The sequence below is a fragment of the Sceloporus occidentalis genome, unplaced genomic scaffold (genome assembly GCF_023333645.1).
Source record: "Sceloporus occidentalis isolate IW3139 unplaced genomic scaffold, rSceOcc1.0.p SCAF_1, whole genome shotgun sequence".
NCBI classification, from domain to species: domain Eukaryota; kingdom Metazoa; phylum Chordata; class Lepidosauria; order Squamata; family Phrynosomatidae; genus Sceloporus; species Sceloporus occidentalis.
Window position 1 is genome coordinate 233492745 of NW_028316981.1, and position 18658 is coordinate 233511402.

The window sequence follows — 18658 nt, forward strand, 5'->3', positions numbered from 1 at the left end:
ACTACATTAAAATTGTTAAGATTTCCTTCCAAGATGGTTAGGATCAAGGGGCTGGACATCCAATTAGACTGGTCCCTGGTCTGAGATTAATAGTCTGCAGAGAGACTATGCAAAGTGATCTGTGCTCCCCTTAAACATATTATAAAGGAAGCTAAGTAAATATGCTTAGAATCAGGCACTATCCTTTCATAGGACTTTATTACATGGGGAAATCAGGGGGTTTAAACAGTGAAAATAGCATAAAAATCACACGAAAATCATGCAATCACAATTAACATTTTCAAACGACGTCATGATTAAAGCACCGTTATCCTGGGAATATACAGGCAATAAACAGCAACAAATAAATCATGGGAAAATACAAATCATTCATGGGAAAATCATTGTTTATTGCCTGTTTATTGCCCATTTATTCCCAGGATAATGGCTCTTTAATCATGATGTGTGTGAAAATGTTAATTACGATTGCGCTATTTTCACATGATTTTCTCTGTTTAACACCCCCCCCCCCAGTTTTTCCTGTGTGATAAAATTTATAGCATCATAGAGTTGGAAGAGACCACAAGGCCATCCAGTCCAACCCACAATCAAAGCATCCCTGGAAGACGGCCATTCAGCCTCTGTTTAAAAACCTCCAAGGAAGGAGACTCCACCACTCTCCGAGGGAGTGTGTTCCACTGTCAAACAGCTCTTACTATCAGGAAGTTCCTCCTAACATTTAGGTGGAATCTCTTTTCCTGCAGTTTGCATTCTTTGGCGGTTTATACACTGCCATTAAAGTACGCGCAGAGCGCGTACTAGGGTTAGGGAGGTGCGGTGCTTCCGCACCTCGCTAACTCTAATACGCGCTCTGCGCGTAAAAAATGACGGCGGCCGTTCCAGACGGCCGCCACCATGAGGACGTCGTGGCCACGCTGCCTCTATACGGGGAGCTCCTTCCTGGTTTGCGGCGCCGCTTTGCATCGCTGGGCGCAGCTTTCAGACGGCTGCGCCCAGCGAAGCAAGGGAGAAAGGGGCCAAGCCCCAAGGACACCCCTTTTCAGGCTGCGGGGAAGCGGCGTTTTGCAGCTTCCCCGCAGCCTGAAAAGCGGCGGATCAGGGCCTCAGCAGCTGCCGTTCTGGCAGCTGAGGCCCCGATACACCAGGGAAAGGGGCAGGTACAGACCGCCCCAAATGGGCGGTCTGTAACCCGCCATTGCTCCTGGTCCTCCTGTTCTCTGGAGCAGCAGAAAACAAGCTCCTGTTCTCTGGAGCAGCAGAAAACCCTCCTCAATATGACACCCCTTCAAATACTTAAACATGGCTATTATATCCTTTTCTTCTCCAGGCTAAATATACCCAGCTCCCTAAGTCTTTCCTCATAAGGCATGGTTTCCAGACCCTTCACCATTTCGGTTGCCCTCCTCTGGACACTCTCCAGCTTGTCCATGTCCTTTTTGAATTGTGTGCCCAGAACTGAATGCAGTATTCCAGGTGAGGCCTGACCAAAGAAGAATGAAGTGGCACTATTACTTCCTTTGATCTAGACACTATACTTTCCTTAATAGTAAGAGCATTCATAGATGCTCAAACATTCAACCAGCTCTTCAGTGGCAGTAGGTCATCACCATGAGAATGTAAGCACTAGGCTGAACGATTTGTTCATTTCCAATTATCTCCATCGTTGCAACACGGCTGGTGAATCTTCATCGTCCGTCTGCAACAACACATTCCATATATCATGCCCATCCTTTTGACCTCCTGGAACAGTTTATCATTTGTTTGCTTATCATTCTGGCATGGCAGCTATATTGCCGAAGGGCTCTGGGAGAAAAGTCCTTCACAATGTAGTGCTTGTACATGCCTAGACAAAAATAAGCCCACACTGACTTCAATGGATCTTACTCCAGCGGAGAGTGGGAGTCAAGGAATACAGAACAGCAGTCTTCGGCTGCATCCACAGTGCAGAGGTAATCTGGTTTGACACAACTTTAACCGGTCAATGCTATGGAATTCTGGGGCCACAACAAACTACAATTCCCAGAATTCCAGTACTTCCGCACTGTGGATGCAGCCTAAGAAGACTCCAGTCCTCCAGGACTTAAAGAAAATAAATTTCATGTTGAAAGTAAGGATGCTTCCAATATTATCCTCATTGCTAACCTACCTGAGGGAACGTATCCCTATGTGGTTGTGTATGTACCCACACACAAATCTTCAAAGAGATGCACATCAACTGTGAAAGGAAAGATGAGGACAAATTCTAATCTGCCTCAGAAGACACCCAGTTCAAACAAAAGGGCCAGAGAGAGAAGCAAGTGTGAGAGATACAGTGTGTGCCTTCAAGTCGCCTGTCTACTCAGGGCAGCCCTATGAATGGCATAAGATAAGGTTTTCTCAGGAGAGGGATCCTCAGAATTCCTTGCCAGTCCCTTCCTCTGACATATAGCCTCCAGCACCTGCTATTCCGTGGCAGTCTCTCATCCAAGCACTAACCAGGGCTGACCTTGCTTAGCTTCTGAGATCAGACAGGGGTTCCCTTCCTCTCATCCAGGGGGGAGCAAAGGTCCTTACTGCAAAGGAGGAGCAGGCACTGCTGGATGGAGGACATCTGAGAGAAAAAATGTAGGACGTGCCCAAACAAACAGCTAAAAGCGCTCACATAAATATAAATCCCTGCTTCTTAGTAAGGTTCAGAATGGAGGACATTTGAGACAAATGGAGGACATGAGGAAATAAAAAGCTCTAAACACTTTAAATCCCTGCTGCTTCTTAGTGATGCTCAAAATGGAGGACAGTTGGGAATTGCTCTGGGATGTAAGACCTGTCCTGGAAAAGGAGGACGCCCCCATCCCTGCCTTTCCTTTCTCAGGCTGATCATAAAGGAAAAGACCAAAGCAAAAGCAATGGAAGCCCCTTCTTCTTGGCGATGCTGCTCCAAAGGGAGGCACTGGAGGAATGTCTCCTGGGGAGAAGGCTGGGATGGAGGACGCGTCCTGGGAAAGGAGGACGCCTGGTTATCCTGCTCCCCTCCCAGTTATAGGGAAGGACCAAATCCCAGGGACTGGAAGGCCCTGCTTCCGAAGGGAGGGCATGCAGGGGAAGGGGGGGATCCCTCTGGAGAGAGGTCCGGAGGGATCCTGGAGGACTCACCGAGGACCACGGCCAGGATGGTGCTGAGCAGCAGCCAGTTGTTCCGGAGGAAGCTCCCGCAGCCGCAGCAGCCGGGCTTCTTGGGGCTGGCTTGGGGCTCCTTCCCCATGGCTGCCTCCCGGGCCTCTCCCCAGAAGAAGAGGAAGGATGCAGGGCAGGCAGGCAGGCAGGCAGGCAGGCAGGCAGGCAGGGGCTTCAACGGCAGCAGCAGCCGGCTCTGGGCTCGAGCTGCAGGGTTGCTTCCCTCGCGGGGCTGCTGGCCTCCCTTGCGCTGCAGCAGCACCACCAGCAGCAGCAGCAATCGCCCTCTCTCTGCCAGGCTCCCTGCCCTCCTCCTTGCTTCTCCTGCGTGCCCTCCTCCCCTGGGCTCTGCCTGCAGCAGGGGATGCTCCTGGGTCCTCCTCCTCCTCCTCCTCTGCCTTCCTGGGCACCTGCTTCTTTGGGGAGGCTGCTCAGACAGAGGAGGGCTGGGCTGCTCTCTCCAGACAGGGAGGAGGAAGAGGAGGAGGAGGAGAATGCTCCCGCCCTTTTTCCCTCAGGGGGAAGGGAGAGAGGAAGGGGTCATCACACAGGGACCAAGTGGAAGCACAAACAGGCATTATTATCCCGCAAAAAGTGGCCCTTCACCATTAAGGTGTATTTTTTCTCACACATTGTTTCAATTGCGTGGCCGGCGTCCCAGGAGTGTTCCACGAATGTCACGCAGTTGCGGTAAAAGCTTTTCGCAAGACGACGTCACGTCAAAAAGCGATGAAAGTGCCAACAACCCGTGAATAACCACGCAACAAACGGCAACAAATCGTTCACGGGAAAATCCCTTAAAATGCTTTCTTGCCATTTACCATATTATTATGATTATTAACCTTTATTTATGAAGCGCTGTAAATTTACACAGCGCTGTACATACAATCTTTTTAATCTCTATTCACTAGGGTCAGGGGCACAAGACCCCAATGAATGTGGAAAAACCACAAATAACAAAAACACCCTGTTTTTACCTGAGAGAACACCTCTCTACGAATCTCTAGGTCTTCCAGCGCAACTCTATGGTCGACATCCGACAGAGACTGGCCATAGGACTGCGCTGGAGGAGGTACAAAGGCCTAGTAGAGTATCCTCTCCCCTATGAATCTCTAGGTCTTTCAGTGCAACTTTTAGTTGAAGTTGACCATAGAGTTGCACTGGAGGACCTAGATATTCCTAGAGAGAACATATTAATCAAATCCATGAATAATCAAATCCACAAATATGGAGCGATGGGTGTATGCTCAACTATAAGTCAACTTCATGTATAAGTCAAGGACAGATTTTTGGGGGCCAAAATTACAGCTTTTGTTATGACCCGTGGATAAGTCAAGGGTAAAACTGAGGGGCATGTAACAAAGGATGTAAAGGATGAAGCAAAGGGAAACAATGCCAAACAGCTTACAAAATTCAAGCAGACATCACTGTTTGTGCTCATCCTAAAGGCTGGATGGATGAGAGGAGCCCTGGTGGTGCAGTGGTTAAATGCCTATACTGCAGCCACTCAAAACCATAAGATCAGCAAAGGGGCTCAAGCTTGACTCAGGCTTGTATCCTCCCAAGGTCGCTAAAATGAGTAGCCAGCTTGTTGGGGGGCAGTTAGCTTACACTTTGTAAACCACTTACAGTGGAACCTCGGGATACGAAATACCCGGGTTACGAATTTTTCGGGACCCGAAAAAATCCAATTGGAAATTATTGATCCGGGTTACGAACGTTTTTTCGGGTCCCGAAAAAACTTTTGGTGCTTTTCGCCGCGATTTTACACCAAATCGCGGCTTTTCCCCATTAGCGGCTATGGGGATTCGGCTTGCGAAAGCCGTTCGGGTTACGAAAGCGGCCGCGGAACGGATTATTTTCGTAACCCGAGGCTCCACTGTAGACACTGTGAGTTCAGTATGAAGCGGTATGTATAGAAACGAAGCTGTTTGTTTGAGAGAATAGAAGGGAATCAGTGCTTCCAGGACAGATTAAGCTCTTGCCTTTCATCAAAAGCTGGTTCCTTTTTTTGGTAAGAGTTAGAGTACAATACTCATATTGACCCATGGATAAATCGACTTGGGTTTTTGGGGTCAATTTTTTGACTAAAATTTCTAGATTTACACATGAATATATACAGTGTTTCTTGGTTATTTGTAGGATAATGGCTCTTTTATTGTGCTGTTTCTGAAAAATTTCAACTTTGATTTATAATAATAATAATAATAATAATAATAATAATATAAAACTTATTTTTATCTCACTTTTCTGTGACGAGGCAATCAAAGCGGCTCACAACACATTAAAATATTCACATTCAACATTATGTCCCAAATTCCCCCCCCCTTAAAACAGGATTAAACATGATACAATTAAAATTTGAGATTAAAATATCAATTAATAACATGATATAAAAAATATAACGAGGACAGAGCGGTGGGCTAATACATGATGTGAGGGGCAATCATTCTGTGGCCAGACACTTTTATTCAGGAAAGGCCTGCTGGAAGAGATCTGTCTTGACAGCTTTTTAAAAGCTGTCTAAACTGGCAAATTGCGCAATTTTGTCAAGATAAACCCCGTTTAAACTTCCAGTTTTCCTCCATGTAATAAAGTCCACTGAGGGGACCACCCATGTTTGTGAGAATGAGGGAAACAATTGTGCAAGTAAAGTGATATCGGAAATGCCTTGTCGCTGAAATTCTGAAAGTAAAAAGATGTGCATTAATGCTTCTTTGTGACCACTTTAATGGCGGGTTTGGTGCAATACCGTTTGAAATCATTACACATAATTACATGATTTTTCCAGGATATTCACGGGATAAACTCCCAATCTTCTTTGCAGTCAACCCTAGGGTTGGTGTCACCCAGTGCGGTATCTCATGGTGTCACCCCCCTCCCAAATCAATCTCCTCCCATTTCACACCATACAGACTCCTTTTTTGCACTAATGTTCCTTGTGTTCCAGATGTTCTAGAACTGCAACTCTCAGATCTTCCAGTTATTGGTCATGTTGGCTGGGGCTTCTGGGAGTTGACGTCCCAAATATCTGGAAGACTAAAGATTGAGTATCATTGTTGCATCAGATAATGTATTATACTCCGTGAGGCCTGATAGTTCAGATTGGCCTTCTGTTGTGTATCCATACTTGCAGAAGTGATGGAGCCACTGGGCCAGAGAATTACAGTCACTAGTGTGTTTCTCCTTTGTCTTTTCTGAAGTGTTGCTTCTTTACAAATAGACCAAGAATAGCAATCATGATGTCTTCCTGATATTGATGGACTGCAATTTCCAGCATTCCTTGCCATTGGTGATGCTGGCCAGGGCTGCTGGGAGACATAGTCTAACAACATCTGGAAGGCTGCATGATTCTTACCCCAGCTATAGATTGATACTGTCATGCTTGACTTCCACCCTTCCCAAGACTTCTACTACACCATGCCCAATCTCTTTCTCTCTCTTTCCATATGTGTGTGTCACACAAGCAACTAGTAACAGACACCATCTCTGCTTTCTTAAATCTTTTGTTGCTGTGTTTCTTCAAGTCATTTCAGATTTATGGCAACCCTAAGGTGACCCTATCACAGGGGTTTCTTGGCAAGTTTCTTCAGAGGGGGTTTTCATTGCCATCCTCTGAGGCTGAGAGTGTAACTTGCCCAAAGTCACCCAGCAGGTTTCATGGCTTAGCAGGGATTTGAACCATGCTCTCTACAGTCATTGTCCATTGCTCAAACAACTATATCACGCTGGCTCTTACAAACATTTAATTTATTCTAATAAAAGTTTCTCTACACTGATGATGTTATTTTCTTCCTGATTCCAAAATATACTTTATATACTGTATATCCACCCAGCCTTAAGACCATATCGCATGGTAGGGAAGTGCCCCAATCCCATGGATAAACGGGATTTAAATCTGGGAAAATCCCACAAAAGCAGGATTGTTTTCAGACAGCGTCGGGCTAATTGAGCATTAACCCGTGCAGAAAGTGAGCAAAGTCGGCCACTTTTTACTTTCAGGATTTTCCTGAAAGTAAAAAGTGGCCGATTTTGCCCACTTTCTGCATGCTCAATTAGTTTGACATGTCTGAAAACAATCTCGCTTTTGTGGGATTTTCCCAGGATCTAAAACTCGTTTATCTATGGGATTTGGGCATTTTTCCTCCATTTCAGTATGAAGTGGTATATAAATGAAGCTGTTTGTTTTGTTTGTTTGTGATAAGGTCCTTAGCATGAGCATAAACAATGATGCCTGCTGGAATTCTGTAAATTCTTTGGCATGTTTTTCCTTTGCTTTATCCATTAGATCCTTTGTTACATGCCCCCAAGTTTTTTCCTTGACTTATCCATGGGCATATCAAAATCCATAATTTTGGCCACAAAACCTGCCCTCAATTTACACATGGTCAGCTTATAGTTGAGTATATACTGTAGGCTTCATATAGGCTAACTATGAAGGTTATTAATCAGTAGTCTGCTAAATTCTATTACAGTCAAATGGGATAACCTAAGGAACTCTGAAGGCCTAAATGCTTTGGAGGAAACAATGGCCCAAATCCAAGACTTACCTCTGTTTGAGGGGGTATGTTGTCTCAAACTCATAGGGGCTGGCACCATAGCTGCTCAAGATAGGCCTGGAATTAAGTCTCATAATGGCTATGCATGAGATTAAGCATGGTGCAAATTTCTCACCAGATCACATATGAAGTCTTGTGGGACTTCAAATTTCATGAGGTTTTGTGAGATCTCAACCAGGTTTGTATATAGGCCTGCATGTCAGATGAACGGCCATTGTCAGGAAAGGGTTCCAAGATAGTCTGGCCCTTTCCTGTGGCAGGTATCAAAGGTAAAATGCAATATGGGCACATGTTAAATTGAAAGGAGGGATGCCCTGCGGCTGCTGGATGATTGGAAATGTGTGTGTGGGGGGCTTTTGAGCATCTGCAGGGACCAGTTTCCTCACCCCCTGGATTGGAAATGATGGCAAACTTTGCAAGATGCTTACCAGACATCTGCTGTGTTTGAGCATGTGTGGGTTTGGAAACCCTGGGGTCCTACATGTAGCTTCAAGAGGAGGAATCCCACTTAACTCAGAGCATGGGTCTGGCTTCTTTGTCTGGATGCAGCTGTTAGTCCCAATTGGAGTATACTGGTTTAATCAATGGGAACCTGATAAATATTAATACAGTGGGACCTTGTTATCCGCTGGGGTTTGGTTCCAGGATCCCCCATGAATAAATCAGTGGATGCTCAAGTCCCATTCAATATAATGGCAGAGCAAAATGGTGTCCCTTATATCACATGGCAAAATCAAGGTTTGTTTTTTGGAATTTATACTTTTATGGAATATTTTCAAGCCTTGGATGCTTGAATCTGTGGATAACAAATCCATGGATAAGTAGGGCTGACTGTATACGGAACAATGTGTCTCCTTTAGTTTGGATTAATAACTGACTTTAATCCATATTAATTTTCCAAAAATTGAAAAAAAATTGGTTATATTAGAAAAAGAGAAAAGGAGGTGACATTAACAAAATAATGATCATGAAAATATAGACAAAATGTCCAGATGGTTAAACTTTTGAATCACAAACTAATTTTTTTTTAAAGTTTAAAAAGAGGGTTTTAGCATTGTGAGTTGAAAAATGTTGGCTCTAATCCTGGATAAAAATTAAACTTGGCAGTTTATGTAAGAGTAATCAAATACAACTATAGATTAAAAATTTCCCAATAAAATGAAAAAGAAGTAAAGGGACCACAAGTTGATGGATCACTCTAAAAAGCTGTTGAAGTTATTTAAAGAATGGACACAGTAATGGAAAGTTATGCTAAATGCTTCTATTCTGGAAGCGATTGCAACTATCTATATCATGTTCCTGTTGAATATACTTGGTCAGCAAAACAAAGATACTGTTTTATTTCATTGTTTTTGTAAAAAAAAACCAACCCTTTTGATCTGGTCATTTATATCAGAATCTACTTCCAACTCAACATTTCCCTCCAAAGGCACCCTTGCAAAATTCTGAAGGAAATATGTATTGGAATTAGTTGTATATGCAAAATTATCAAAGAAAATCACAAAACCAGGAAGGAGATTAATATTCTGCCAGCAAGGTTATCCAAATGATAAGCTTATCATCTGATTATCACCAGTTAGTGCTGTGCAGCTTGACCTGTGAACAAAAGGCATTATAGCCCTTGATACTGCTGAGTGAATGATACTGACATTCGCCTTGTTTGTTGAAGGCAGTCCAAGACTCTTTTATCCAGTTTGTTTTGCACCAAATATATGGTGGAGGAAGGCTTTCCTAGCATTGTTTATATTCCCTTTTAGTTTGGCTTTGCCTTGTTGAGAGAGTTACTGGTACTATTCAGAAAGTGCTGTACAGGCATTCAAAAATCTTCTGCTACTGTCCCTTGTCTCTGCTGAATAGTTTGTGCTTGTAAAAGATCTTGAACTCAAAAGGATGCTTTCCTTCCTTCCTATCACCTTACACTACACAGTTTGCACAAGATATGGTGCATGCCATTTGGAAACCCATGGATTTTTGAATCAGAGCCAGACAAGCAATTTATGCAATCAGTTGAAATGGTGGTTTGGGCACAAGGTAATCTGGTGGAACTAAAGCAATTTGACACATGATGATACCTTATCATTCATGAAACTGGATGGATTTGTGCTTCCTCTGTATTGTTTAGAACAGTATTTAAGGTGGAAGTGCTCAATGAATCACAAAGCCAAGCCCTAAGAATGTCATTCCAAATTACAGGGTAATTTCAATTCTAGGAATATATCTCACTTTTTATGAGGAAGCAATTGCAACTTAAAAACAACAGAACAACACTGAAGGTTGCTGAAAGTGTTCTCTGTTTTCTTAGCATTAAGACAAATTACTACATAGGTACATAAAACATTTTGATGTATGCAAGCAATGCTCTAGCTGGTCTTGGTAAAATGACTGAACGTAAGGTGACACCTACAGAAAACTACAGAAAAAGTGATCCCCAAGTACACTTTTTTATACCTTGTCACTTAAAGTAACCAGGCTGATAGAGTATCTACCCTAATCCTGATTAGCTGTGACTGTAAAGAATGACAAAACAGATTTATTGTTTTATTTTATTATGTTTATTTACATTTATCCACTTAATATTGCACTTAAACTGCCATGGTAACATTTTATGGAATCCTGTGGTTTGTAGTTCCTCAGATCTCTTGCTGAGAATTTTAAGTATCTATCCCTAAACTGCAAATCCTAGGATTCCACAGGATGGAACTATGGCAATTAAAGTGGCATCATAGTGTTATAATTGTGTAGTGTGGAAGAGTCCAAAATCTTTCATAATGAAAACTGAATTCTATGATTATGTAATCTCACAGATTTAGTTAATTTTGTAAATATGAAATTTACCTCACTGTCTTATGATGGCCTTTTTTTAAAATGCCAAAGTTGAGGTTTTGGAGAAGTTGTCCCAAACTCATTACACTGGAATTCCTTCATATCCTGGGGATCTCATCTATTTTACCTCATCAGGCTTTTGCCATTTTCTCTGTGAACTCCTGTAAGGGAATCTTTAAATTTCTGGCATATTTCCAGTATGTGGTAGTAGTTAGGCAGGTGGTAAATGGAAATGTGTTCGTTTTTCACTCAGAATGCAGTGGAAATATTTATATTCTTATATGTAGGAAATTCAGTTGGAGTCTCTAAATAGCTGAGGTGGTTCTTCTCCAAGCTCCTGTTTATAACTTTGCCAGGTTAATGACAATTATTTTTACCTTTCCCAGAAGATATTGTTCAGAACAGTTTGCCTGAATTGAGCTGTACCTTGTGCATTTCCCCCCAGATGATACATGGCACAGAGGCTAGCTCTTGACATCACTGGATGAATTAAGATGAGGTGTGGAGGTGGTGATGAATCTAATTCAAGGGTTTTGCTGTTTATGCACTTGTACATTTTTTTGGATAGAAATCTTTCTCTCATTTTCCCAAGTGTGAAGGATGATTTGACACGATCTTACTCTGAAAAAAGAAGAACGTAAAACAGTGATGCCTTTGTAGGTTTGACGTAAGCAGTATTTTGAGATAATGCAATTCCATCTCAAAGACGCACCAGCTTTTTTGGGGGGAGGGGGGATAGGAGTGGGCACAAGTCTATTCTGCCAGCAGAAATCATTATCTGCCATCAGAATCCTTGCCTGGCATCTAATCACAAGATCTGCTGACAGAGTTGCCTTTTGGTCAAACTGTTCTTCTGGCCAAGGTCTGCCAGCAGAGCCAAAGAGAGGGCTGAGAGGGCATGGAGATGAGCTACATTATGCCAGATCCAAACCTCCTTCAGTCCAGAGACATATAGCTACAATGCCAACATGAAATTAAGCCAGGGTGAGGGTAGGTCTTCTAGAAACATTTGGTACTGTATCTGTATCAAGCACAGTACAATATCAGCTTGTGGTAGAAACAGGAGAAGATACTCAGGTCTTGATCTTGTAAGGTTAAAAAAATTACATTTATTGTGATAGGAAAGGAGACAGACAAAACAGGGTTACTTAAATTTCAGTAGAAGAGCCCCTAAGACTGGTTGTCATTTGTGGAAATTGACTAGTGTCCATCATGAGGTGGGAGGCTTATGGTTGCTCCCTTCCCAGACAAAGGGAGACAAAGCACTAACTTTGGGAAGAAGGGGGAAGTGACCTTTAGAGGCTGAAAGGAAACAAAAGGCTTGAGCACATAAATCAAAGAATCTATAAAACCAACAAAGGTATCACTGTTCTGTGGATTTTGAATTTTATTGTACTAGATCAGAGAGAGAGAGAGAGAGAGAGGATTTAAATTGAGATCAGGATCAGGGATAAACGGGCATGGTTTCCACTGAATCCGATTTTAGAAATTGATTCAGAAAGGGGGGGGGGGGCTATGCTTTTTGACCATTTTTGCCCATTTGCCCAGGTCAAAAAGACACTGGGAAAATGGGATGTTTTCTGGGCTGAATTGATTTATTTAGAAATGACTCGATTAAGCCCAAGTGGGAACCAGGCGTATTTGATTCAGATTCGAATCTGCCCTGATTCCTACTGGCAGCCTGGCCCCGGCGGGGGGGGGGGGGGCAGCTGGCATGGCCCGGCCTCTCCTGGATCCAAACTCCCCAGCCCAGCCTTCTTACTGGTTTCTTTGGCCACTGACCAGGTTCCCTGTGCCCTTTTACAAATTTATCATGGCCGGACAGGCCAGAAAGAGGTCGCAGAGAAGCCTTGTAACCTCCTTCCTGGCTTTCCTCCGGCTTCTTTGAGACCTCCTTCCAGCCTTCCCGCTCACAAGAAATTTTTAAAAAGGCACAGGGAACCCAGTTAGCAGCCAAAGAGTCTGGTAAGGAGGCTGGGCCAGGGATTTTGGGGCCAGGAGAGGCCAGAGACAGGCCGGGCACCACTTGCCGATTCCTGAACCAATTCCTGAAACTGGCACAAACATAGTGGGAACTACGTTTTTTCAGAACCAGTCTCAGGAATCGGTTCAGGAAACGGAGTTTCTGGTAAGTGGGAATAGGCCCCTGGATTCAGTTTCGATTCAACTGGCCTAATGGTGGCTTAGCTGGCCCATGACCACAGTTGCACTTTGCACTCTTAGTATTTAAGATTATTAGCACCCTTAGTATTGTTCACAGTTTCGAACAATAGAATAATGGCTGGAAACAACTTAATTTGAGAGATGTAATTGGATATTATTGTTCCAGAATCATCTTTTGTAGACTTTCTATAGACAGCAGAGAAGAGTGTTGTTAGAGATGCGCTTCTGATTTTGCGGGGAAATGCAGGAGAAAGTGTTTCCCTTCATTTTTTGTGTTCCCTCTGCCTTAACATTTCTAGTTGCTGTTATCTAGTCAACAGTCTTTTTGTATGGGTAGATCAGTTTATTTCCAGTTTGTTTCACTTTTGCAGGTGTTCGTTTAAAAGACTGTGCTTTGAAAAAAACTGTAGAAAGAAAATCATACATACATATGCATTTTAACTTATTTTCATCATAAAACATACAGATTTGAACTTATTTTCTCTCAAAGCACATGCTCCTAAAGTCTGTTGTTAAAATATGAATGTTTACTTATACTTTTTGATATAGTTTGGGAGCTGAGAATGGCACTGCAAACTTCAAAGATAAGCAAAATTTGAAGAACAGCTGTACTCTAAGCAGAACGTTAGTTGAATTGGTTTATTCTGAAAGGTATACTCAGGCCCAAAACTCATTGCAGAAATAACCCAGTTTGAGACCACTTTAACTGCTGGCTCAATGCCAGGGAATAATGGTAACTGTAGTTTTGTGAGATATTTAACCTTTTCTGTCTGAGAGCCCTGGTTCCACAATAAACTACTGTACCCAGGATTCCCTAGCACCAAGCCAGGGTTCTTAGTGGTCTCAGACTGGATTATTTCTGCAGTGTGTTTTGGACATCAGAAGCCAAACCCCATTATTTCTATTTTGTCGTCCCATTTTCAGAATATACTTTCACAATAAACTTAGATGATTAGATGATGAAAATAGAATTTATGCCCCTCTATAAGCCATCATATTTTGGTCTGGTAGTGCCTAGCACAGATGTGGAGCCATTCTATGCGACTGGGCTGAATCACACATTAAGCTGCTACCTGGAAACATTCTTAGCTGCCTCCACTTGGAGGAAAGTATCATGTCAATAGAAAAGCACAGTAAGAGCAGCTTGAGCAAGCCAATGAGTTCACTAACCTGCCACAGTTCTTTCACCTCTTTTCTCCTCTCTCATTGGGAGGATAATAAAATAGGACAGTTCATCTGAGGATAGATTAGAGCAATCCTCTGTGATAGATCATAGAAATGATAAAAGGTCTAATAAAAGAAAAATGAAAGCAAAGGTCACCAAAATATGCAAGATATCAAGGTCTCTTTATCACACAAGATGTTCTGAAAAAGTAGGTTGGGTGTGAGGAGGTGGAAAAGATTAGCATAGACTTGACATATGAAGTCACAATATTTGCATGATCACAATTATGAGAGTGAACTAGGAGCAAGGGTATGCAGATATTCAATTAAGATAGACATCATAAAATAAAGAATGAAATGGAAAAGCAGGAAGTGTCAGAGAAAGTTGGCAGGAGACATATTTTGTATGTAGAAACTCCCAGTTCATCCTGTAATCTCCTGGTTGGACTTGGGAAAAACCTTCATCTGAAATCCTGGAAAGTCATTGCTAGTCAAGATTTATCTGGATGATGCAATTAGAGCAGTTTGATGATACTTTGCTATGGTTCTGCCCTGTGGAAACCTGGGATTGGTAGTTTGGTCAGGAGTACTCAGAATTCTCTGCCAAAGAGTGCTAATGCTTTATTCTGGTCACAGGCACCTCACCAAAGTACAAATCTTAGGTTTCTGTAGGACATAACCTGGCTGTTAATGTTGTGTTAAACTGCTATAATTTTGTAGCCTGGATACATTGCTCTGTGCGTGTGCATGCATGCATGTGCACGCATTGACACCTTCAAGTCACCTGTTGATTTATGGCAACCCAATGCATGTCATAGGACATTCTTAGGCAAGGAATACTCAGAGGTTGCTTTGCCAGTTCCTTCCTCTATAATATAGCCTACAGCACCTCATATTTGTTGGTCGTCTCCTACCCTAATACTAACCAGAGCTGAAACTGCTCAGCTTGTAAGATCAGATGGAATCTGATGCGTTTAGGGTATATAGACCTATTTCCTACTACACTAATGGAGACACCATTTTTGTAGTAGAAAATGTACCAAACAGACTGATGATCTTACATTTTCCTACAATTGCAAGGTCTAGTTGTATAATAATTGGGGGGGGGGGGGGATGGTTTGTTTTCATTTTTCAGGTTTCTATTTGACAGTGTGAGATTTTCATACAATAGAGGATACAAAACTGTAAAGAAAACTACAGGAACAACATGGTGATTGGAAGAAATGATAATATACACAATACTGAGATAGTTTTATTAGTAAGTGTAGAAAGTGGGCCTGCTATTTATTATGTTCTTTTTCATGTATAAGACACTAGCTGATAACTTCTGAGAATAAGACTATTTTTAGGAAGAGGGCTGAGAACAGAAAATAAGTGAAGTAGACTTCAAGTGCCTTGCTATTAGACTCAAGTTTGGAGGCTGTGTATTGTGCAGTCAGCTTCATTTTTTCATTGCATTGATTGATCCCTATTCAGCCAGGCATAGAGATCAGATGTAAAAACACCATAGCTTAGTATTTCTTGAAACCAAATTCATGTTGGCAAAAGTAACATGGCCTCAGTTACTTGACTGAAAGGTCATACCAACTGGGCATATGAACCATTTACAGACTACTACATTTATTCCATTCCATAGGTAACTAAATGGGGCTCAATGAGTATAACCAATGGACAAAGGGATCTTGTAACACCTTTGAGACTGAGAGAAATACATTTCTAGCATAAGCTTTCACAGATTCAGTCTACTTCATCAGTGGAACCAGCCTTACCACTAGACCATCTTAGATAAGTGCCTAAAGCATTATCACAGAGGAGATGATGTGTGCAAGTGCTTGTGACTCTGTACTATTACTACTGCTAAACCTTTTGATAGCCATATAGCCCCAGACTCATATGTTTCAACATCAGAGGAAAGCAAGTGAATGTAAGAGGAGGAAAGTTAGGGTGGTGATGGTGATTATAGCAGTGGTGCATCATTTACGAAGAACAGAAGGAGGGAGACTGCAATCACACTGTTTGTACATTAAGGAATGGGAGGCTGTTGGGAAAAACTACAAGAAAGACAATAATTAAGAGGGCTTAGAATTTGTTGGTCACATTACAATATTCAGAGTGTGAAACAGAAAAGTAGGTCTACTTATGAATATAACAGATCCAGTTACAAATCCTTCTCAGACTTTGAACAAGGTTCCTTTTCCAATTTTGTTTTATGAGCATCATTACAGTAACATCTGACTCGGTAGTGGCCCTGACATGAACAACTGGATATTCTTTTATGTGCTTATAAATATTTTGTGAGGCTCTAAAAAGACATACCAATATTCTACTTCAGAAGCTTCAAGAAATTTGTAGAATATTTGATCTTGATTCTACTGATTGCTTGACTTTGGGGAAACTGGAAAGTAAATAAAATTGAGTTATGCCATCCTTGTTTATTTAGAAGGCAGTGCAGTTGCATTTTGTTTGTACAAGCTTAATTGTGACAACTTGGTACGAACTTCTCTTTTCTTTGTGGAATTCTTATGCAATTTGTTTAATGCCCCGTAATTATGAACATGAAATCAATAACATGAGGATGAATTTCATTAATTAGCTATTGTCTTGAGTACTTCCATTATAAATCAATAGTTAGCTTCCACATGTAATTGTTTGAATAATTGTACAATTAACGATTCCTGCAGGCAAGGAGCTCTTTGCTGTTCTTCCAAGTAATAGAGATGCATTTGGAAAACTCTGTTTATTCACATGAGTCTGAAGGATTTTAATGAATGAAACAGAGTGCTTCTAATGAAACATACTGCTTTTCCAGTAAATTATCATGACAGCAAATGACACAATGTTTTATAAAAGACTGCATTTCCCATAAACATGAATTGATGATTTGGATGAGTATTTCTGTGTATAGTGATGAGCACATTTCAAAGACATGTGCATGGAAATGCTCAGGAGTTAAAATGGGAAACAATTCTGGATTGCAAAATAACTCCAGAATATTCCAGACCCTAGTACACATGAGTCGCAAGAATAATTTTAGGAAGCAGCTGATCTGGAAACAAATCAAGATCTTGTTGAAAACGAAACACCAAGGCAGTTGTTGGGCCAGTTAAATGTGTTGGTGATGAATACAGACAGATCGACTGAATCAAAGAAGCCACAGCCTTGAGTTTACAAGACCTGAGCAGGGCTGTTGATAACAGGGTTACTTGGACATAGCTCATTCATAAAGTCAGCAAAAGCTGAAGTAGACTTGATGGTGATTAACAATAATAAGAGCTGATGAAGTGATTTGTTTGTCAATTTCACAGGTATTTGCATGAGTATCTGGCCACAGGTATTCCTGCTTTCTTTATAGGGTCTTCTCTATGCAGAAACACCCTGTGTCTGAATCTTGTGTTGTATCAGTTCAGAGGTTCCCAGTACTTTTGCAGTGCCCATTTGTTCTTCTGATGTAATGGGACTGAAGCAAATCCTCAGTATTTATGCAGCACCAGGGTATTTTATGACAAAGCTATAGGAAAGACCAAAGTCATTGTCTGGAAAGACCAGGAACAGATTAGCTCAGCAATCTTGCTGTCAGAATATGGAGTTAACAGACATACCTGTTTCTATACATGTTTGTAAAATCACATCCCATTTCTACATATCTTCAGTGGAAATTGTACAGGTCAGCTGGCAAATTTAATCAGGAGAATGTTATATTATTAAACCTTAGGAGATTCTAATTCTTGCATTGGTTGTGTTGTGATGTTTCCTCATATGTTTTTGACTGCTGTTACCTGCTTGTGGTGTATTTTATGTCACAATGACTGTGGTTTCTCTGGTAAGTGCTTAGTGAGGTGTGTTACTGGTTCATCCTGTTCTATGCCTGCACTTGTGAAGTTTGATTCACATCCATATTTTTTCTTCTTGACTTTGGAATTTCCATATGGAGAAATAGCACCATTTCCTTCTAAATGTGTAACATGATACCCAATATGCCACCTTCTGTTCTCAACCTGTGGCTTGGGACTCAGACCTTATGATCATAGACCAGCCTCTATTATAACCATGAAATCTGTAGATAACACACTTTCCCATTCTTTGGGATGTTATTAGAATATATCTCAGTCTTGTAGCAATATTAAAGTTTCCCAGTTGCACCTTTTTGGAGAAGTCAGATCTGGCCATAGTAGTTCATGCCTTACTTATCTTTTGGTTAGACTACTGTAATGTGTTCGATATCAGGCTACCCTTGAAAAATGTACAGAAGTTGCAGGTAGTGCAAAATGCAACAGCTGGACTGGTGGCAGGCATACATTTTAGAAAACATAACAAAGGTCTAACAAAAACTGCACTGACTTCCAATTTGCTTCCAAGCTCAATTGAAGTTGGTGGTTTTGATATACAAAGACCTTAAATGGCTTGGGGGCCAGGGTATCTGAAAGACCCCTCATATGATCCTTCCCCAAATATGAGATTCATAGCAGATGTGGATGTCTTGCATGTCCCAATACCTTGTGAAGTTAGGTTGGTGTGCAGATAGAACAAGGCTTTCTCTGTAGCAGTACCCTGATTGTGGAACTCCCTGCTAGGAGACATTAGGTTGGGTCCATCTGTTTTGAATTTATAGAGGGCAGCTAAAACTGTGTTGATCCATGGTCAGTGATGTCTGAAACTGCTCTTTTGCTTGCTTGCTTTAAAATTATGTTTAAGTACTATTTTAAAACTGTTTTAAGATTTTTTTAAAAAAGAATATTTTAATGGCTTGATTTTTAAAAAACTTCTGTCCGTTTAAATGTTTTCATCTAATGTACATT

At 41.6% G+C, this 18658-nt stretch overlaps 1 protein-coding gene across 2 annotated transcripts in view; it reads right to left on the minus strand.

Moving 5' to 3' along the window:
* The window catches only part of LOC149323616 (excitatory amino acid transporter 3-like), a 58425-nt gene extending 54894 nt beyond the window's left edge, over positions 1-3531 (minus strand). The window contains exon 1 of one of the 2 annotated variants that reach the window (XM_089490122.1): positions 3133-3531. In XM_089490122.1, the coding sequence (XP_089346248.1) occupies positions 3133-3241 (109 nt within the window). In that variant the 5' untranslated portion in view covers positions 3242-3531. The remainder of the gene's footprint in view (positions 1-3132) is intronic. The other variant, XM_089490114.1, reaches the window with a different exon arrangement.
* Between the last annotated feature and the right edge of the window lie 15127 nt (positions 3532-18658).